Source organism: Orcinus orca, chromosome 3, assembly GCF_937001465.1.
Source record: "Orcinus orca chromosome 3, mOrcOrc1.1, whole genome shotgun sequence".
NCBI lineage: Eukaryota > Metazoa > Chordata > Mammalia > Artiodactyla > Delphinidae > Orcinus > Orcinus orca.
The window spans coordinates 157,454,790-157,477,495 of NC_064561.1; the positions used below are offsets into that span (position 1 = coordinate 157,454,790).

At 43.8% G+C, this 22,706-nt stretch overlaps 1 protein-coding gene and 1 long non-coding RNA gene across 3 annotated transcripts in view; one reads left to right on the top strand and one right to left on the bottom strand.

Moving 5' to 3' along the window:
- The window catches only part of ADAMTS12 (ADAM metallopeptidase with thrombospondin type 1 motif 12), a 396,268-nt gene that overhangs the window by 212,647 nt on the left and 160,915 nt on the right, over positions 1–22,706 (top strand). For both annotated transcript variants that reach the window (XM_049707993.1, XM_049707992.1), the window contains exons 4-6: positions 6,469–6,665; positions 7,606–7,689; positions 21,208–21,332. In XM_049707993.1, the coding sequence (XP_049563950.1) occupies positions 6,469–6,665; positions 7,606–7,689; positions 21,208–21,332 (406 nt within the window). The remainder of the gene's footprint in view (positions 1–6,468; positions 6,666–7,605; positions 7,690–21,207; positions 21,333–22,706) is intronic.
- LOC125964002 (uncharacterized) overlaps positions 1–22,706 on the bottom strand; it is a 234,804-nt gene that overhangs the window by 109,407 nt on the left and 102,691 nt on the right. The window lies entirely within an intron of this gene.

A 22,706-nucleotide genomic window follows, 5' to 3' on the forward strand; every position in this document is an offset into this window, starting at 1 on the left:
ATTTTGATTTGCATTTCTCTAATGATTAATGATGTTGAGCATTCTTTCATGTGTTTGTTGGCAATCTGTATATCTTCTTTGGAGAAATGTCTATGTCTTCTGCCCATTTTTGGGTTGGGTTGTTTGTTTTTTTCTTATTGAACTGCATAAGCTGCTTGTAAATTTTGGAGATTAATCCATTGTCAGTTGCTTCATTTGCAAATATTTTCTCCCACTCTGAGGGTTGTCTTTTGGGCTTGTTTATGGTTTCCTTTGCTGTGCAAAATCTGAGGCATTTTAAATCTATCCAAAGCCAGCCTGAAGAGATGAACAGGTCTGGCAGCTCAGCCATCATTGCTAAAGGACATGGCTCCAGCATTGACCTTCAACTCTGTTGGGAAAGGCCACAGTGTTCTGCCAAGAAGGGGATCTGGTTGCAAGTATGTGATGGCAGCCAGCTGCTGACAGTGGTGCATGGGCAATGGAAAGATGTGTTGGCTCAACTCTGACAACACCAGAGCTGACAGGTCCCTGAGAGTTGGTGGAATCTATTGGCTTAAAGTTGTGTTGTGTGGAATCCCCCTCAGGGTCATCTGCCACAACCCAGTGATCAGAGCCACTTTCTTTTCTTTGCTTTTTGCATAATCTTTGCTTGAAGAAAGGGTTCCATAAGTGAAATAAAATTTTAAAGTAGGAGTTCAGTTCATTTTCCTCATTACATTGGGGAGGAGTTGTGGGGACTGGTGATGAGAACATTTGTCCATGGTCACGGGACTTGCAGGTGGCTCAGTGCAGAAGTGGTTCAGGCCAGGCCCATAGGGAGTGAGTCAGCAGTGGGCCTGGACAAGGTGTCTAGGCCCTCTCAGACTTAAGACATTCTTCTTCCCTTTTCCAGGCAAGTGGCGCCTGGGAATTCCACCCCCATCTCTATGCCACCCATCTAAATAAGATTCAGACTGACTCACCTAAAATGCTCACCTGCTGCTTAGTGGCTATGAGACTTTGAACAAATTTGAATAAATATAACCTCTTCGAATCTCATTTTTCTCACTTAAAAATGGCAATAATAAGACTTACCTCAAAACTTGTTGAGAATTAAATACTGTTGGCCCTCCCTATCTGAAGGTTCAGCCAACCACAGATTCAGCCAACCTTGGATGGAAAATACTCCAGAAAAAAAAAGATAAACTCCAGAAAATTCCAGAAAGCAAAATTTGGATTTGTTGCTCACTGGCAACTATTTGCATAGCATGTTATTGTAGTTATAACTATTTACATAGCACTTACATTATATTAGGTATTACAAGTAATCTAGAAGATGATTTAAAGTATACAGGAGGATGTGCGTAGGTTATATGCAAATATGATGTCATTGTATATAAATGACTTGAATATTCATGGATATTGGCATCTGCAGGGACTCCTGGAACCAATTCCCTGTGGATACAGAAGGGTGACTGTAATAAATGTCAGATCTGAAAAAATGTTCATCACAGGCCTGGCTCTTGATAGGCGCTCCATCAGAGGTGGGCATTAGTGTTTGTGTTCTTCCTGAGTTGTGTTTCAGGAAACTCACTCATGCTGGTGGCAGGAAGGTGGGAACAAGGGTACTAGGTCTCACTTATCTGGAAGCTATAGAGTGTGGCCTGGCAAAGATTAACTTGAGAGGATTTTCTTGGGGGAAACTAGATCTCAAACCTGGCAGTCGGTACAATTCATGGCCAATTTCCAATTAATGGTAAACAGTTCTAAGCTAGTCAGAAATCTTCCTTCTGCATGGGAGCTCTGCGTATGAGGCAGCAGAAGAGAATCCAGATGAGGGAAGAGTTGAGTTGGGGTAGGAGACAGAGCCTGGAGCAATTCCCTAAGCAGAAGAGGTAGCTTCTAGAAGCTACCAGCATGCTAAAAAGGCACCCTTGAAAGTACAGGAAACTATAATTTCCAGAGTCTTCTGCTCTGTGTTCACTTTCCCTGCTACCTGATAATACTCGAGCTGCCTCCAGGCAACTTCCTCAAGGCTTGGTCTGTTCCTGTCTGAAGGTGACCCTGAGTCTAAGAGAGAGGCGGCAGTTAAAGTCTCCACTACCTGAGAAAGCTCTAAATGAGAGTGAGCTTTGTGAAGAGCTGCCTAAAGCATTTGGGAAAGGAGAAAAAAAAAAAAAAGCTGAATTATTTGTATTTCCCAGGGATCTTCAGGGCCTCTGCTGTGCTAGTGTTCAGGGTGTCCTGGACATCTCAGTGGACCCTGGACACATCCCTGCTCTTCCTTAGCTTCCGGTTTAGGAAAGTCAGTCCTGTGTCAGGACAGGAAATCATCTGTACTTACACTGCCCACTTGGCTAGATTTCTTCCCCTAAAACAAACACTTCCCAGTCTCAGTGTGGAGAATCCTCTAACTGAAACAGTCCTCTCAGGGAGAAAAGTAAACAACTCTTGCAGTTCTTCTTTATTTGTGATTCATAAATCTGTTCCAATTCATCTTTAGTTTTTCCTTCACCCATGCATCAAGCATTTACTGGGTGTCACTGTTTGCCAAGCACAGTATTAGGCACTGGATACAAAGCTAGTGGAGCTCTGGCCCTGTAGGTACTTAAAGCTCACTGGACATTCCCCAAGCAGCAGGATATCACAGCAGGGTAGAAAGTGCTCAGAAGCTATCCCAGCCCAGAAGAGGGATCTCTAAACAGAGTGTGTGTGATATGGAATGGACTGTGTCCTCCTGAATTTCCCATGTTGAAACTCTAACCCCCAGTGTGACTGTATTTGGACATAGGGCTTTTAGGAGGAAACTAAGGTTAAATGAAATCATAAGGGTGTGGTCCTAATCCAATTGGATTGGTGGCCATATGAGAAGAGGATGAAAAAGAGATCCCTCTCTCTCTCCACATGCACACAGTGGGAAAAGAGGTCTCACCAGAGCCTGACCATGCTGGCATCCTGATCTTCCAGCTTCCAGGACCGTGAGAAAGTAAATTTCTGTTGATGGTATTTCGTTGTGGCAGTCTGAGCTAAGATAATGTGTGTGTGTGTTTGAGGGGCAGTGGGGCGGGGGGGTTGGGGAGATAGGAGCTTCCCAGAATTGTTGGCACCTCACCTGCCCCCAAAGGACTGTCCGGCTTTGTCATCAGGCCTTGAAGATAAATGTGTAGGGCTGACTTCTTGTAGTTCATAACATTTCTTAGCCAAGTCTGGGATGACTTCCTCAGGACTCAGCAAAGTCAGCCTAGATATGTACAGTCCCAACTCAGTCCCAACAGGGCCCAATTCAAATCCCACCACTTCTGGCACTATCTGTAATAGAACTGATATCTCTCTCCTTGGGAATTATTTGAAACCTGATCATGACATTTTCATATGTTCTTGTTATCTTATGCACAATTAGATTGACTGTCACATCAGTGCGAAGATCGTGTCACTTATTTCTTTGCCTCTATTCCTAGGAAGGTAGAGTAGGGCTTGCCCATAGAGCCTGGTCCATATTGTTGCTGTCACCAGACAGACTTGGCTGGATCTAGGCTCTGTTGTTTACTATGTGACTCTGGGGAAATTATTTAACCTCTTTGAGCTTTGGTTTCCTCGTCTGTACTACGGTGATAACATTAGGGCTTATCAGATGGACTTGCTGGCACAGTGAATGAAGCATTGTGTATGGAGGGCTTAGCACAGGATCTGGCCTTTAGCACGTGCTTGGTGTAGGCTTGTTGAAAACCTTTTGATATGTGTCTTTACCAGACCGTGTCTCTCACTTCCATGTTTCCTCCTGCAAGACCATTTACTGAGTGACTCACCTATTTGCTGGAAAAATGAAGATAACCTGATGGGCTTTAAACTCTGTTTCTTAATATCGAGGAGATAAAAGGTTGAGGAGGGAGAGTAGAGAAGGAGAAGTGAGAAAAGAAAGAAAGGACTGGGAGAAGCAGAGAAATCGCCTTTATTCTACCAGTGTCTTGCCTGTGCCGGCCTCCTGCCAGACCTTAGACACATTTGGGCCTGAGGAGGTGGGAGGGGGGAACCACAGCCAGCCAGGGATCCAAGGCTGCAGCCTGGGAGCACAGGGTCCTCTTTAATGAAAGGGCTGCATACTGCACGGTGTCTGCCAACTGCAGTGAGCTGAGGGCTATACGAGGGGGCCAGCGCCCAGGGAAGGGATGCAGAGGCTGTGGAGCCAAGGGAGAGGAGGGGACCGTGTGACCAAGGGCTTTGTGAGGGCACTGGGTTGCCCGGGTAGGTGAGCTTGTGGAGAGCACTGAGCATCCTTGCACCTTGGAGGAGACCCATCCCCACACGGCAAAGACAGGAGACCGAGAGAAGGAGATTGCACCTCACCCATGTTGGTAAGGTTCCTCTACTTGGCCCAGTCTTCTGACACCCCTCCCAGAAGCACAGACCCCACCTGAGCTCAGGGTGGCTTGTTCCCTGGCTTGTGCAGAAAGATTTAGAAACAGGTTGTAGTTTGAAAATGTTCCCATGAGCTTCAAAAAGAGATGAAAGGGTGAGAGACAGGAGGTCAGTAGGGGTTCAGAGTTAGAAACCATCAGTCAACTCTCTGGAGAGTCCTTAGGGAAGTCATACTTATCCATGCAAAGTAAGGGGAGAAGGAAGATAGAAAGTTGTTCTACCGCAGATGAGGGGTTAACCGTCTCCCCGTTTGTAAGTCTTCACAGCACTTCCCCCTAAGGTTTCTGCAATCCTGAATTATTTTTCAAAAGTCTCATATCAAAGTACAGCTTTATTATTTTCAAGGAAAACTCACAATAATAGAATTTGAATTTATTTAGCCCTATGGTCATGTGTCATTTCTTTTGTAAATATTACTCAGTGTAGTGTGTTCTAACTTCACATATAAAGCAAAACTGAGGAACCAGGATGGGTTACATAGCAAACCAGTGTAATCAGCTCTACAATCCAGAGAGCACTGTGGGGAGAGGAGAGGATATGGTTTTAGTTGTCCCTATTCCGTGTCTGAGGCAGGGCCTCAGGAGGAGGTGTGGTTCTAGATGGCTCGGAAGAACAGGACCAGACTAATAAGTGGAAATGCCAGGGAGGAGGTTCCAGCTCACTACAGGAGGGAACTGTGAGTTGGTGCGTGCCCCCAGCACCGGAAGTATTCAAGCTGAGGCTGGGTGGCCATCACCAGAGAGGAGGAAGGGGGTGTGAGCTTTGCTGTTCTGCTCTCCTGTTCTGCCCCGGCCAGCGGTCCAGGGTGCCGATGAGAGTAGGTAGCAGGTGTGTGGCTGTCTTCCTGATAGAAATCTTCAAAGACTGAGACTGCTTCTCCATCAGCCCAGGCTCCTTTCCTTATTTACTCTTTTGGTAAATTGATCTTTTGTCAACTCTCTAAACCATTCTGAGCCCACTGAAACCTTTTAGACTTGACCACCACTTGGGTTAAACTTCCCAATGTGTGAAGTAGCACTTTATTCTTATTTTGGTTTTAAATAGACCTCTTTCAGGTTTCAAGGAGGTGCTTCTCAAACTTCTGGGAGTTTGAGAATGATTCTAATTCTCTTCATGATTCTATAGCCTCTTCTGGGTTTTGCCTTCCAGACTATGATCCTCATATATTGTCTTTTCCATACTTAAACCTATGAGTCACCGTGAGAGTTTCACTGTGCTTTGCTAGATCTTTTCCAGCTTTTTAAAAATACCTTCGTGAAGTAGGATATCCTGAACCACATGCAGCTTTTCCAGCTTACATTTCTGCAGTTTTATGCATATTTACTCTGTGGGAGGCAGTGTGGTGTATATGAAAATGCGTGATTTTAGGGCATAGAAAATCCTGGATCTTCCATGGATGTTATGGGCTGTGTGACTTTGGGGAGTTATTTAACCAGCCACTTTGAGCATCAGTTTCTGCATTTGCAAGACGGAGATAGCAGTAGGCCCCTCAGATGTTCATGAGGATAAACAACTTGGCTTTTTTTTTTAAAAAAAATTATTTATTTGGCTGCACTGGGTCTTAGTTGAGGCACGTGGGATCTTCTTTGCCGCATGCAGGATCTTTAGTTGCAGCATGTGGGATCTAGTTCCCTGACCAGGGATGGAACCCAGGCCCCCTGCACTGAGAGTGTGGAGTCCTAACCACTGGACCACCAGGGAAGTCCTGCAACTTAGCATTTTAAAGTCAAGTACCCTGCCTTGCGTTCAGTAAGCCCTGAATAATTTAGAGGAGAAGGAGCTGGAGAAGGAGAAGAAAGTTCCCATTCTTGATTATAATATCTTTTTAATGAGGGACCTATTTAATGAAACAGGTAATAATTATTTCAGAGCAGTATATTTGAACCTCCCTGTCCTATTCCAATTTCACTTATCTGGGTCATATTCATTTAAACTGATCTCTTCTTCCATTCCAGTCAAATAGATAAGAACGTTGTATTCATGCATTATTAAATATAACTTAAACTTACAGCCTTGCATCTTTATAAACATAAGTGAGTAATATGTGAGAGAGATAGAGAATGAACCCCCTATCTTCTGGTTAATGTTTAGACAGTCTTGGCACCTCCCAGAAGCAAGAGCTACAGCGAGAGAAGTGGGAGAGGAGCAAGCTGCCAGGCAGAAGCCTCTCTCGGCGTTCCATCAGCAAGGAGAGGTGGGTGGAGACCCTGGTGGTGGCCGACACGAAGATGATTGAGTACCATGGGAGCGAGAATGTGGAGTCCTATATCCTCACCATCATGAACATGGTACGTCAGACCACGTGGGGACAAGGGCAGCTGGTGAATAGAGGTGCTCCATCCCCCAAATAAGAGACCTTCTTTGGATCCCTTTTTTTTTTTTCTTTTTTTTTTAGCGGTACGCGGGCCTCTCACTGTTGTGGCCTCTCCCGTTGCGGAGCACAGGCTCCGGACGCGCAGGCTCAGCGGCCATGGCTCACGGGCCCAGCCGCTCCGCGGCATGTGGGATCTTCCCGGACCGGGGCACGAACCCGTGTCACCTGCAGCGGCAGGCAGACTCTCAACCACTGCGCCACCAGGGAAGCCCCCTTTATTTTTTAATTTTTTTTTAATTTTTTTTTTTGGCTGCACAGCTTGCAGGATCTTAGTGCCCCGACCAGGGATTGAACCGGGCCTTTGGCCCTGAAAGCGCAGAGTCCTAACCACTGGACTGCCAGGGAATTCCCTGGTCCTTTTAATATATATATATATGTATATATTTGTATTTATATTTATAAATATATTCCATGCCTAGATAATTAAGGACAAATTATTCTTTCTCTTAAAAACATGTCTCCTAGGAAAACTTATAATGTGTCATGTACATTTTCTACTAGTTACTTATCAAGTGACTCAACCATTTTAGTATGATTTTTTCCTCACTGATTTATATAAGTTCACAAATGAGGAAACTGAGACAAAGAACTAGAACATGATTTCTTCAAGGTAGTTGGAGCTAGAATTGGAATAAAGTTAAGGACCCCTAATTTGAAGCTTCCGTTTTGCCTTGTAATGCTTCCTGCTTTCCCACGTGGCCGTATCTCACTCATCTTTGCACTCCACCAAAAATTCCTGATCTATAAGATAAGGAATTATTTCAAGTACATTACAGTTCTGTTTCTTCCCCTCCTCCAGCATTTATCTGTTCTCTGTTCATGTGAGCCTAACGGTTTTCCGTTTCTGACTCTAGGTCACCGGGTTGTTCCATAACCCAAGCATTGGCAATGCAATTCACATCGTTGTGGTTCGGCTCATTCTACTTGAAGAAGAAGAGGTAAGGAATAGTTTCCCCACCGGTCTTGTGACCTGGCTCTTCACACTCCCTACCTGCTTCCTTCAGAAGAGCTGTGGATGGACAAGAAAGAGGGTACCAGAAAGATGTTTGGAAGCCCATCCGTGTTATTTTCTTGGGAATTCAGGGATGTCAAGTGGGAGATAGAGAACGTTTCCAAGATATACAGACTTGAAATCACCTGACGGTCTTTGTATCTAGTGACTCACAAATCAGATTGACAGCAGTGACTAAGAATGTTCCACAGTGGAAACAGACTAAATCATGTTATGGCTGGGTGATTCAAATAAAAGTTAGGAGAGACGTGGAAATACTGAACCTTTTACACCGTTTATTTACCTCTTGCATATTAATACATGTCTCTCGGATCTGGGCCCGCTTGTTTCTCCGCAATTTTACTTGGGGATTCTCTCTCTTCTCAGAGACTTAGAGAGCATGTGTATGCTGAGATTCAACTGATACCTCAAGCCCAGACCTCCTACTTGAGCTCCAGACTTACATCCAGTTGCTTATTTGACATCTCAACCTGGATGTGTTCTACTCCACTTGAACTTGGAAACTTAGTCCAAAGTGGAATTCTTGATTACTCCCTGCCCGAATCATCTCAGCCCTGCCTTCCACCCTTCCCCTACCCTCCATCTTACCCATCTCAGTAAACGGTGCTATTGTGCACTGTTACATAAGCCTGGGAGTCACTCTTGCTTCCCTGCTTTCTTATCTTCCATGTTCCACAGCAAGGCCCACCGTGCTCCTACCTTCAAAGTGCATCTCAAAATCACCCACTGTTCATCATGTCCACAGTCATTGTGTTGGTTTATGGCTTTTATCATATCCTGCCTAGACTACCACAGTGAGATCCCAAATGCTCTTCCTATTTTAAGCCTTCCCTGACACCCCCAGCACCCTAATCCAATCTCTGCGTAGCAGTTAGAATGGCAATTTTAGATACAAATTGAGTTGCTCCACTGAGCAAAACTACTTAATGGATTTATGTTGTTTTTAGAACAAATTCAGCATTTCTTACTGCGTCCTGCAGAGACATTCATGGTCCAGCCTCCGTCCACCTTTCCATTTTTTCCTTGTGTCACTCTCTGCCTCACTTACCCCACATCCCCCCACTTTGCCCACCCCCGCACTGGACTTCAGACAGGTTCCAGAACACGCAAGGCCCCCGTCAGCCTCATGGCCTATGCACTTGAGGTTCCCAGTGCCTGAAGCACCCCTGCCCTGGCTCTGCTCAGTGGCTGACACCTTCTCACCTCTCAGGCCTCTGTTGAAATGCTGCCTCTTCAGAGAGGTCTCAATGACCAGCCTACCCAAAGCTGGTCCCACTTAACTGTTCTCCATCACAGAAAGTGATTTACTTCCTTTATTGATACCACTCTTGCAATTCATTAACAGTTTGTGTATTTGTTTTCTCTTTTCTTATTTATCTCAGCCACCATCAGAATGTGAATTCCATGAGAGCGGTAACTATGTCCCTTTATCCTTGGCTTTGTCTCCAGCACTGAACACAGTGCCTGGCCATGAATGAATGAATAAATAAATGAATGAAGTAAAATTTAGTGAATGACTGAACCAGCCAACCTGATGAAATGACTTTGCAATCTATAGCACTTAGCCAGCAGCTGAGATATGTGAAGAAGGGCATCATTCAAATCTTCATCAGCAAGAGATCTGAGGTCAAAATGCTCAGGGCAGGGTTGATTGCTTTCGGAGGAGAAGCCTCCAGGCAGAAGATTTTAAAACAACGATCTCTGGAGCCTGATCCTTTTTCCTTCTTCTCCCCTCTACCATCGCAATTTCCCTTAGTCACTCAAGATATACTTTGGGTATCTTGGAATACCGATGGATATATTATTTCCCTTCCTGTAAACCTTTTGTTAAGAAAATTTACCCAAAACTTAGAAACCAGGCAAAACAAAAACTATGTGTCCTTTCAGTGTCTAACATGACCTATCTCACTCTATGGGAATGTAACTTTGTTTGATTATTATTCATGATTGATTAGGGTCTAGACATGGTAAAGTTAGGTGTTAACATGCAGGAAACTGATAGAGTACAAATGGATTTTGGACAGTAGAGATGGAAATGATTTGTGTCCAGCAAGAAGATAACTCCAAAGACTATGGTTTTATTGGTCTGTGGAACATTATGTAATTTTGTATCTAATGTAGCAGTCTTAGGCCAGCATTCTTTTTTTTTTTTTTTTAAACTGACTATAGTTGCATCAGTTTCATGTATCTGCCTTCGAACCAGCTTTGCCATCTTGCCTGTCTCCTTATTAGTGAGTTAAATATATCTTGAACATGTGCTCACTATATATCTGTCTGAGAATTATGTTTTTAAGTTTTTGAAAATTATACCTGGATACCTTGGAAGACAAATTTTCACTACTGTATAATGGCCTAGCATATATGCATGCTTAGCTACAGGGGGAAAAAAGGAAGGTTCTTCTGGGTGTGGGAAGGAAAAACCTTTACCCTCTGCAGTTTCAACAGCAGCACTAGTGGGAGCTCAACATGTGGCTTCTGTGGATTTTGGGCCCCTTTTAACTCTGTAGCTCTTCATTCCAGGAAACAATGCCGCCAAAGTCTTGCTTCCAGTGGAATCCTTTGAAAGAACTGGATTGGCCATTACCTCTCTGACCCCACCACAGTTACATTGTTTTTCTTCTTCCCTTCCTCATTTCGCAAGTGCAATGAGACACAAATGATTTGCTGCAAAAATCCACGGCTTCCTTTCTCCCACTTGCCAAATATCTTCTTCATTCAAGCTTTTATAGAATCTCCAAGGGGTACAAGGTTCATAATTTGACAACAGAACGGCCAGCTCATTGGAGAGTTGCAATTCACAATTCTCATTTTCTTGATTCCCAGATCATGGCTCTAACTATTCTTCACATCTTGGACTAATGAGCAGCCCCATCAACAGCAAACAGCAATGATTCCAGCCCTTAACTTACATCAGGGTAGCAGCCACAGGCAGGAAGTACAGTGTGAGGTACTGGGAGGTGACTGCTCTTGAGCAAGGAGACCTGAGTTCGAGTCCTGACTCTGTCATCATCCCGTAGGTAACTCTGAGAAAGTCCCATCATTGCTGCATCCCTCCTGTTTTCTTCATCTGTAAATGAGAAGCACGTTGTGGTACGTCAACTCTATGTCTCATGCTGTGCTAGCTGGTGAGGGTACAAATATGAATCAATGTCGTATTTCTGATTGTGAGGAGCTTAGCATCTCCTGCACAAAGGCACAGAATAGAAAATTTCAAATTGAGCTTGTCATTAATACAAAGAAAAGAAAAAGAGTACCTGGGATAAGGAAGGATACTTGGATGTCTATGCTGGGTTTTAGAGGACGAGAAGAAATTAACCAGTGAGGAAGGACATCCCAGGAAGGGGAACCTAGAAGTAGAGACAATAGCCTTAGGGCTTAAACTAAGCACTAAGCATGCATATATGCTAGACCATTTATCTGTGAGAAGCTGTGAACACACCACTGATTTGTGAACCACAAAATGGGAGGCTCAGAAACCTTGCTGTGAAAAAAGGAAACAATGAGATTTTGTCGGAGGCAGGAGAGAAAACAGCCGATAGAAACCTGCCCACCTCCTTTCACACCTGGTCTTGTTCCAGTGTTACCTGTCTCTGTGTGTGACATCATCATCCTTCCTGCTGTAGGAGCCAAAGACCCAGAAGGCATCCATGACACCTCCTTGTCTCCCCTCCACCCCGTATCCAGCCCATCATCATGTACTGACAGTTTTCTCTGACCGTCTCATTTACATCACTTTAATTCAAGATACAGTTATCTCTTTCCTGGGCTATAGTTGTATGTACTTTCTGGTCTGCTTGGATTCCTTTTGATCTTGTTTTCTCATTGCAGCCAGGATGATCTCTAAATGGTAATGTGATTATCTCTACCCTCCTGACACCCCTTTCCAAAGCCCATCCCTGGTTTAAAGTAATCCAGTGTTTCTCTGATTCCCTCTCTAATCACTTACTATGCCCTCCTTGCTCTTGAGATAGAGTGATAGTCTTCTACTTATCATGCTTTCTCCTGCTGCTGGTCTTGTTGTTGCCTGGACTGTCTTCCTTTTTGACTTCACTTAGTTAACACCTTCATCCTTCAGATCTCAGCTCAAGTGTCTCCTGGCTGGGGAAGCCTTCCCTGATGTCCATACCCAGTAATATTTTATTATATACTCCCACAATACTGCATTTCTCCTTCATGGCACATATCCGAATTGTAACTTTACATCTATTTGCCTGACACACTTTCCTCCGTTAGTGTGTAAGACTGGGTCTGGCAAAGGTTGGGTCTGGTGTTGCTTGCCACTTAGCCCTACTGGTATATAACAGATAAGAGAAAGAGTGAATGAGTGAGGCCAGCAGTCCGTGGGTGAAGATAAGTGGCCAAGTCATGACAAGCCTGTGGCCCCATAAAGGGGTTTGGATCTAATCCTGTGGGAGTCTCTGGTTGATTCCAAATTGAGAGATGAAATGGAGAGAAAGGCATTAGAGAGATGGCTCTGAGGCTCTGTGGGAAGTGACATGAGGTGGGGAACACTGAGGTAGGTCTCTTCCATCAGTGACTTTCTATGGTTCTCATCTTTCTTATTCAAAGTCATACCTGACAGCTAACAGCATTTTGGACTTCATTTTCTGTGGTGGGTTCCAGAGACTTGGTGATTAACCTACATACATAAAATATAGTTTCTCTATGTCAGTTACTGCCATGTAAAAAACCACTGGGGAATTTCATCACATTTTGAGAATAAATTAGTCGGATGCAATACTAATTTGGGAGCATCCTGGAGACGTCTCAAAGAATAGAGGGTCACATTTTGGACCAGTGGAAACTCAGGTACACAAAACCATGAGCTGGAAAGATTTGTCTAGCATATTAAGACATCATGGTGAGATGAGATTGGCCATGTGTTGATCATTTTTGAAGCTAACTGATGGATTCATGGGGATTTATTACACTACTCCTTCCACTTTTGTATATGTTTGAAATTTTCCATAATAAAAAAGTTTTTAAAAATTAAAAAAAAAAAAAAAGACATCAGGGGCCAAGCAATCAGAGTGGCTTCAGAGATGAGCCAGCTTGCTCTCTGTCCTATCCTGCCTCCATCCAGCCCTAAATCAAATTCTCATTTCCACTTTAGGACCCTAGTCCTATCCTTTGAACTTCCATTCTCCCTCAAGGACTCGCACACAAACTTAACCTTTAGCCCTCTCCACTTTAGACCAACTCATTCAATGGCCTCCCTGCTCTACTTTTGGGCTGGGGTTACGGATAGGATTGCTCCCTTCCCTCCTACTCTCGTGAGCAGTTAACATTGTAGTGAGCACAGGTCTATAGTCAGTCCCCCCTCTTTCTAGTCATGTAACCTTTGGTAGGTTACTTATCTGTGTCTCCATTTCTTCATTTGGTAAATATTTACTTCCTAGGGTTGCTATGAGAATCAAACGTGTTAATTCATGTAATAGTCAGCCTCGTATCTGGCTTGTAGAAACCACTCCATCAGTGTTACTTGTCAGTATCATTCTTATTCTTATCATTGTCATCATCATCAGGTCCCACAACAACCCTGGAAACTTGTTACTATAATACTCATTTCACAGATGAGGAAACTGTACCAAAGTCCTTGACAGAAAACAAAAAACCTAAAGGAGAAGATTAGAATCATAAGAAGTTGGAGACTTCTTTTAAGAACAGGATGGAGACAAAACTGGGATGGGAGCGAGTTGGGATGACGCCAGCCAGATGGGCCCCAGGTCGCTGTGCCATTGAGGGGTAGAGCCTGCGGGTGTCAGGCTGGCTTGAAGGAGCTGCAGTAGAGCTGACAGACGGGAGGGAGATGACTTTTCACAGAGGATTTCGCTCTTGGTCTCAGAGTGATTTAGTGTTGGGTTCACTTCTGTGAGCCTCTGGGGTTAAAAGCCTGTTAACTCCGGCAGTTCAGACTGGTGACTTCCCTGCCCCCAGGGTGATTGGTGGGTCTGTTATAACCTATAGAACTGCTGCTTTTTCAAGATAAATGTCAAAAATAAGGTAAATGAATTCGTACATTCATCACTTTTTTAAAAAATCAAGTATCTCGGGCTTCCCTGGTGGCGCAGTGGTTAAGAATCCTCCTGCCAATGCAGGGGACACGGGTTCGAGCCCTGGTCTGGGAAGATCCCACGTGCCGCGGAGCAACTAAGCTCTTGCGCCACAACTACTGAGCCTGCACGCCTAGAGCCCGTGCTCCGCAACAAGAGAAGCCATTGCAATGGGAAGCCCGCGCACCACGACAAAGAGTAGCCCCCGCTCGCTGCAACTAGAGAAAGCCCACGCTCAGACACGAAGACACAGTGCAGCCAAAAATAAATAAATTAATTTTTTTAAAAATCAAGTTTCTCTTCCTTTGATCATCAGATGAGTTATTCCACTTTACTGCTTTTCCCTTCTCTGCCTGTTCTCTTTCTTCCAGGAACCTAAGCCTGGCTAGCAGAGCATGATCAGATTGTGCGTTGAATCGCAAATTCTCAAGGCAATCAATAAATGATTTTTTTTTTCATTGTAAAGAGAGAGCTTACAAAGAGAACAATTTATAATAAAAGCCATGTTCTTGCAAGATCATCTTCTCTCTCCCATTTGGGACTCTTTCTGCGAGCCACCACTGATTTCCTCTAGGTCACCTCCCTGTCCAATCAGGTCACATACTCAAATAAATAGGAAAGGGGAAGTGGGAAGTGAATTGGACTTGTTTTAGAAAATGAGTGAGAAAAAAATGATGAAAGAACAAAAAGGGAAACCTATTTTTGTTTTCAAAGGAAATATGAAAAAAATTTGTCTGGATGGGGGTTTGTTTTGACAAGCTCGAATAATGACGAGGATGCTTTATAGGAAATGTTTGGTACTGTACAAGTCTCCCCTTATCATTGTGTGCCAGTGTGATCTCTCCAAAGCTCCTCTGTATCTTGTGTGTGCTGAGGGCTGCATGGTGTTGAGGTGTAGCTAATAACACTAACCAAGGCTCCTGGGATCAAGTACATTCAAGAAACTGAGAAAGTGTTGGACTTAACCTCTTATGAGACTTGGAGATAAAAAGGCTGAGGAGGCTGAAAAAAGTGGTGCTTAATTCAAACTTCCTGGAAGAGTCACGACATCTAGCAGACAAGCAGTAAGCACTGAACTTGTGTTAAATGCCACATACTGTAGATGAAAGTTCTGCACAAGGGCAAGGCACCCAGCTACAAATGACCAGCAACTCAGTTAATTACACTTGCTTTGTCTGTAAGAGGAACTGACAGAGGCAACAGGGAGAAAGCAAGCAAGATTTGGGGGTAGACTTTGGGCCAATATTTTTTTTTCTCATGTCAATGAAAATTCAATTAACTATCAAGTTAAGAAGATTAAAAAAAGGGAATTTTATTTGAGCTAAACTGAGGGTTATAAACCGGGAACAGATTCTCAGAAAGCTCTGAGAATAACATCACACAGTTTTAACATTTTAACCTAGTGCAGCAAGTGCTGTGAACCAAGATGCGCAAGATGTATTTGTAGGAAACGACTCCAGATTGGGGGCAGGGAATGCTCCTTGGAAATGCCCCAATTGAATCTTAAAGCATTAATGGATGCTGAGTAAGTTAAAGGGAGTAAATGATGAGAGAAAGGAGGTGTTCTAAGCAGAGCAAGCAGCCAGAAGAAAGCAAGGAGAAAAATAACGTGTGCGTGGGCCTGGGGGAAATGGTGATACAGGCAGTTTGAATGTTTCTGGAACATAAACTATGAGGTTGAAAATGAAGGGAGGGCTTCCTGGAGGTTAGACTTTAAAGGGTCTTGAGTCTTACATGGTGATATGAGCAGACTTTGATTTTGGCTAGATTAAGTTGGCAATGGCAAGGAGGATAGATTTATCTAATTTTTTATTTTATTTATTTATGTTTTTGGCTGCGTCGGGTCTTAGTTGCAGCACACAGGGTCTCCGTTGAGGCCTACAGGTTTTTTCATTGTGGTGGGGGCTCTTCGTCGTGGTGTGTGGGCTTCTCCCTAGTTGTGGCATGTGGGTTCTCTCTCTCTAGTTGTGGCACGCAGGCTCCAGGGCGCGTGGGCTCTGTAGTTTGTGGCACGCGGGCTCTCTCGTTGAGGCACGCGAGCTCAGTAGTTGTGGTGCGTGGGCTTAGTTGCCCCGCGACATGTGAGATCTTAGTTCCCTGACCAGGGATCGAACACACATCCCCTGCATTGGAAGGCGGATTCTTTACCACTGGACCACCAGGGAAGTCCTGGGAGGATAGATTTAAAGAGAAGAAAGAAGGAAAACAGTTAAGAGATGCTGTAAGAATTAATCCAGGCATAAAATGATGAGGGTTTGAGCTAGGGCAGTTGGGAGTAAAGATGGAGAGGAGGTAAAGTTAGCAGCACATCATGACAGATTGAGATGCCGAATAAGGAGAGAGGAGAGACCAGCAGGAGGACACTGATGGTGGTTCCTGTAACTAAGAGGATGCAGGAAGAATAGCAGGTTAACGTGGAGAGAAAGGATTTCAGGGTTGCTGAGCTGTGGGTACCTCTGGTGCCATCTAGAAGGGGGTGTCCATCAAGAGGTTTGGGTACGTGAGTTTGAACTCCAGGAGAGGTTTGTAATGAGATTGAGATTTGAGAGTTAATAGTGTATAGGTGATTTCCCAAAATACAACTGTGATTGAGAGTGAACTAGCAATGAACCAAAAGCAGGGCAGAAGAGCCCATAAAGGAGCCCAAGAAGTGGCCGGAGAGTAAAACGAGGAAGGAGAGCTGGGGATCTTGGAAGGAGAGGGTCTCTGCCTGTGTTTGTCTCCTTCCTGGTGGTGGGAGTGTGAGGTGGGGGAGATAAATAAGCGATAACCATTGATAGCTGAATTGCTAATTCTTTGCAGTTATTCAAACAGAAGGTTTAGAGAAGTCTTCAATAGTTTGGAAACCACCATTCCTGGATTAGTAGCTGCATACCTTGCATCACAATCTTGCTCTGCCAAAACCTGCTGAATTACTCCCCTCTCTGGCCTGGATTTCCTCATTGTTTAAATGAGACGATTGGGTTTATAGTTCCCAAGATCCTTCAGGGAAATGGGCTCGTAGTAACGATGGTAAAATTGGAGGCAGAATTTATGCTGTGGCATCTGGAAGATGACTGCTTTCCCCATGACGGTTAAGATATGTCCTTGCTGACACTGAATTTGGCTCAGAATCCAGGGACAGTGGATGTTTGTAAACATTCACTTTTCCTCAAACAGACACATGTGGATTGGTATGTAAGTTCTTCCAAAATCGTGAGTTCAGCCAGTGTATAAAAGGACAGTATAGCACAGGGAGATCAGCTCTGTGGTTTGTGACCAGCTAGAGGGGTGGGATAGGGAGGGTGGGAGGGAGGGAGATGCAAGAGGGAGGGGATATGGGGATATATGTATATGTATAGCTGATTCACTTTGTTATAAAGCAGAAACTAACACACCGTTGTAAAGCAGTTATACTCCAATGAAGATGTTAAAAAAAAAAGGACAATATTGAAGGAAAAAATTGGTTTTTTCCAGTCTGGCAATATCCCACCTTGAGCTGTGTGCCCCCTCCAGGGACTGTGAGCCACAGGAGGACATTTCGAGAGGGGCTCCATCTGCTTCTGCCTGTGTGGCCACCTTGGCTCTAACAAGCTTTTACATTCATGGCTATTTAAATAGGGAACTTAACTGAACCTCAGAGAGGGTGTGTGGGTATGTGGGTCTGTGATGTGTGGGCTCTTCCTCCCCACTGTAACCCATCTGAAAGATTATAGGTTCCCTTTGATTCAAAACTCTGGGAACTCACACGTATTTAATTAGTAACCCACATAGACTCATACTGAAAAGTGCTTTATAACAGCGGTCCCCAACCTTTTTGGCACCAGGGACCTGTTTCGTGGAAGTCAATTTTTCCACTGACGGCGGCAGGGGGGATGGTTCAGATGGTAATGCCAGCGATCAGGGCGCAGGGGTTTCAGGCAGTGAAGTGAGCGATGGGGAGCGATGGGGAGCGGCAGGTGAAGCTTCGCTCGCTCCCTTGCCCGCTGCACACCTCCTGCTGTGTGGCCCAACTCCTAACAGGCCACGGACTGGTACCGGCCCACGGCCCGGGGGTTGGGGAGCCCTGCTTTATAAGACCTTCTATTGCATACCTCTAGCCTTGATTCAGATCAGTTATCACTTTTAAGGTATTAAATTTTTTTTTGAGGTAATTGTAGATTCACATGCAGTTGCAAGAAGTAGTACAGAGAAATCCCATATACCCTTCGCCCAGTTTCCCCCAGTGGTAACATCTCATATAACTTTGGTACAACATTAGAACCAATAAATTGATATTCATACAAACCACCTACCTTATTCAGATTTCACCAGTTTTACAAGCACTAATTGATGTGTGTGTGTGTGTGTGTATGTGTGTGTGTGTGTGTATTCACAGTTAGTTCTATGCAATTTTAACATGTATAGATTTCTGGAACATTTGCCACGGCACAGAACAGTTCCATTACAAAGATCCCTCATGCTACCCTTTTGTACCTCCCTTCTGTCTACCGACCTAACTCCTGGAAAGCACTAATCTGTTCTACGTCTCTATAATTTTGTCATTTCAAGAATGTTATATAAATGGAATCATATAGTATATAACCTCTTGAGATTGGATTGTTTTCATTCAGTGTAATTCCCTTGAGATCCGTTCAAGTTGTGTATATGGAGAGTTTGTTCCTTTTTGGTCCTAAGTAGCATTCCATGGTATATAACAGTTTATTTAGCCATTCACTCATTGAGGGACATTTGGGTTGTTTCCAGTTTTCTGCTATCATGCATGAAGCTGCTATAAACATTCCACTACAGGCTTTTGTGTGAGCATAAGTCTTCATTTCTCTGGGACAAATGTCCAGGAATGTACTTGCTGGGTCATATGATAGTTGCATGTTTAGTTTTTTAAGAAACTTCAGACTGTTTTCCATAGCGGCTATACCATTTTACGTTCTCACCAGCAGTGTACGAGTGACCCAATTTTACCACATCCTTAACCATTGTTTGGATGCTGTCACTTTTTAAAATTTTAGTCATTCTGATAGGCAGGTAGTGATATCTCATTGTGGTTTTAATTTGCAGTTCTCTGACGGCTAATGAGGTTCAACATCTTTTTGTTGTGCTTATTCGCCGTCTGTATATCCCCTTCAGTGAAATGTCTCTTCATGTCTTTTGCCTGTTTTCTCATTGTTCTTTTACTGTTGAGTTTTGAGAGATCTTTAGATTTTCTAGAGGCAAGTCCTTTGACAGCTATATGGCTTACAAATACTTTCTCCCACTCTGTAGCTCATCTTTTCATTCTCTTCACAAGTTTCTCTCAGAGCACAAGTTTTTCATTTTGATGAGGTCCTATTTTTCAGTTTTTCCTTTTCTGGATCATCTGATTAGTATCCAGTCGCTGAACTCTTTCCCTAGGGACCCAAGACTTTCCCCTATGATTTTTTTCGAAAGTTTTATATTTTACATTTCAGTCTGTGATACATCTTGAGATAATTTTTGTATAAGGTGTGAAGTTTAGATCAAGACTCATGTCATTCCTCAGAATTTTGTAATTTTCCAGATACAGATCCCGTACATGTTTTGTTAGATTTATACCACTTTCATTTTCTTTGGAACAATGCAAAATGGCATGATTTTTAAATTAATGAGTATTCTTTCAGAGACTTCCTCCCCCCAAAATAAACAAACAAACAAATGTAGGGTTTAAAACAAACCTCAAAGCAATCTAATCATAGCTAATGTTTTGTCTGATAACTTGCCTTCTTGTCTGAAGGGGAAGTAAGGCACCTTTCTAATGAGGCTGGTCACCGATTAGAAGTACAGCTTCATCAAGGAGCCCCTGTTCTCATAGTCTTTGATTCAGTAACTGACCTGAGTGACCTTCAGCTAGTTCTTCACTTCTCTGAGGTTTAACTTCCTCTTATTATAAAATGAAAATAACAATGCTTTCTTTACAAGTAACGCTGAGAAGATGAAACTAAATTAGAGAATTTATGTGAAAATATCTGGCACATAAGTAAATAAATGATCAAGAAATGTTTCTTTCCTTCCTTTTCTCCTTTCCCATCCTTCTACCCTCCACCCTCATTCCTTTTCTTTCCTCCATTCGTAATTCATGCCACCTAGCCAGTTCCTTATGGTGGGTGTGGGATGTTTGTTCCAGTAGGGTTCCTGTTCTAACTACAGTTTGACTAGTTGAATAGGAGACTGACTTACCTGTGCCCAGCTAGTCCCCAGAACCTCTCTCCCTCCACCACCGTATACCCTATAATGGATGCTATAATGATGAGAATTGTTAAATAATGAAGTCTGTTGCTTTTATTTAAATTCTTTACACTAGGGAGTTCAGTGAGTTTCTATGAGCGATGAGCCACCTGTCTGTGTTTTCACGAAGGGAAGGTGATCTATGGTAGTCAATTAGCATGGGTGGGGGGACCTGGGAGTACCTCTGACAAGCAAGTACCTCTGTTGGATTTGGGTGTGGGCCTTAGCAAAATACAGAATATAGAGAAGCAAGCTCATAGTTTGATGTAGAGACAGCCCTGAAGATCTTGAGCCGAGCCCAGAGTAATAGACTTGGATTGGAGTGAGCCAAGGGAGGTAGTCATTCTCCACGTAGAATCCACCCTGTTTAAGAGATGGCACTATACAGAGATCCCGAAGAAATGAGGCAAGGGAAAGGAATTTCTCCTTTAGAAATTCGAATTAAACTGGAGCCCTTCTAGGGCTGATTATCCCTTTTTTCTTCTCTCCCATTTGACAAGTGTTCATCCAGTTAATTTGGAACAAGCCCTCTCCTTCCATCTCCAATAGTAACTGGGGGCCAGCTAGATATGACTCGGGAGCCCTTGAAGTTGCAGGCTGGGGCATCTACCCCAGCGTCCTAATTGTTGTCAGACAATCAATGATCCTAACTGGTTAAAAGCCTGGAGAGATTATGTCACCCTCTGCCCTTTACCCACAGATGTCAAACCAAGATGGAAACCATGGGCAAGGAGACATCCAGTACATCCTTGCAGGACACCTCATGAAAGGAAGATGCTTTTTGTTGAAAGTCTATTTATTTTGCATTAGAAATAAAAATGTCTCTTTGGAATTGTGTTGGCTTAGGAAGAAGAGAACCAGTAGAAATAGAACTTCAAACAGATCTTGGTCTTTGCTAATATATTTTTAGTTTTTCTTCAAGGGCTACTTGTCCCAGTAATAATTTCTATCCTGCAGTGCTCCCCTTTGTGTTCTTTTAGTGGAAGTCATGGGAATGATAGTGTTTAGAGAAGGGGGTTGGCCCAGAGGAGTACATTGGCCTCCCTGAATTCTTGCCAGATGTCTGGGATACCCACCCAGAGCTCATCTCACCTAGCTGCTTCTGAAGACTAAAGTGATGGGCTCTGACCAGAAAAATCACCCATGCCAATCTCTTCCTCTTCTTTCTCCAGCAAGGATTGAAAATAGTTCACCATGCAGAGAAGACACTGTCCAGCTTCTGTAAGTGGCAGAAGAGCATCAATCCCAAGAGTGACCTCAACCCTGCCCATCATGATGTGGCCGTCCTTCTCACCAGGTACCCCAGAGCCAGGGGCTGCAAGGCAGGGAGGGCTGGCAGGTGAAAGGGTTGCCAGGTATTCAACCTCATGAGATTCTTCTGCTCTTTGCTGCTCTTGTCATTTAAAAGGCAATGTCTATCAACTAGACACTTCCTGACTCCCATACCAGTAAGGGAGCAGTCAGCAAACTTGCTAAATGTGCACAGCTCTCTGTTAATAAACTGCATCTGCTCTTTCCTATCCCAGTGATGATTTCATCTTTAAAACTGGCTTTTTGGTGTAGCTCTATAAACAATCAGGAAGCTTGTTAGCAGATCCTCATTAAAGGCTCCTTTAACTCTTAACCATGGAATTTCTCATCCTTTAATTTTCTTTTTAAAAATTTCCTCCAATTTAAAAAGCTGCAACTATCTCTACAGAAATCAGTCCTCCTTGTAACCCATCTCTGACTGATGTTGAAGACAGAATATGGGGAGAAGGTCCTCCCCTGAATAGGAAGAGTGGTTTGCTTGCACCTTTCTCCCTTTTACCCTCATGAAGATACTATTTGTTCTGACTACAGAGTGACCCTATGGTGCTAAAGAAGAACCGTCAGACCTTCTAGGACTCATAGCTGTGAAAAGCTAGTGAATTTACCTGATCAACCTAGGCTCTTGGAATGCTATGTTTGCTCATTGATTCATTAAATATTTTTTGAGTGCCTACTATGTAACAGACACTATTTTAATCTAGACAAATGAAGCTCTTAATGGGGGGAAAGTAAGTTTTCACTGGGCACTCCTATGCACATTCAGAGACATCCTGAAATCCAGAGATGTGTAGTGGAAGAGGCCTTTCAGCCTGGCCCTCCAGCTGAAGAGACCCTCATGAGCGGAAAGGCCCTGGGTGTCTGTTTGTTGTCCCTGGGGAGGACAGGCTGCCCCTGAACACCTTGGCTTGTCATCTGTCCCTTTGACAGGGTTATCCCAGTGCATAGGTTATGTACAAGGGACAATAATCAGCCCCCACCCTATCCAAATTTCTGTCTTACCCTGACCCAAAATTCCAATCATTAGAATCACTCTTTTGAGTGATAGTATCAAAACTTCGGTTGAATGCAAATACGTTCCAAAATAAGTCCGTGGTGTAAACCTATTACGTTAGGTTCATTAGGTCTTATGACACCTGGGTTGATCATAGCTCCCCTGGGAAATAGGTTGGTGTGGGTGTAGAATGTAAGCACAGAGGCTTTGGGGAGCCAACAGGCAGCCAGGGAACATGAGGACCCAGGCAAGTGGCCAGGGGAAGACTTCGGTCTAGGCAGGACCTGGCTGTAGGGAAGAACCCTGGATCATGGGACCAGCATCGGCCACCTGGCAGCTGTGTCTCAGCACCGTCTCCTTTCTTTCCCT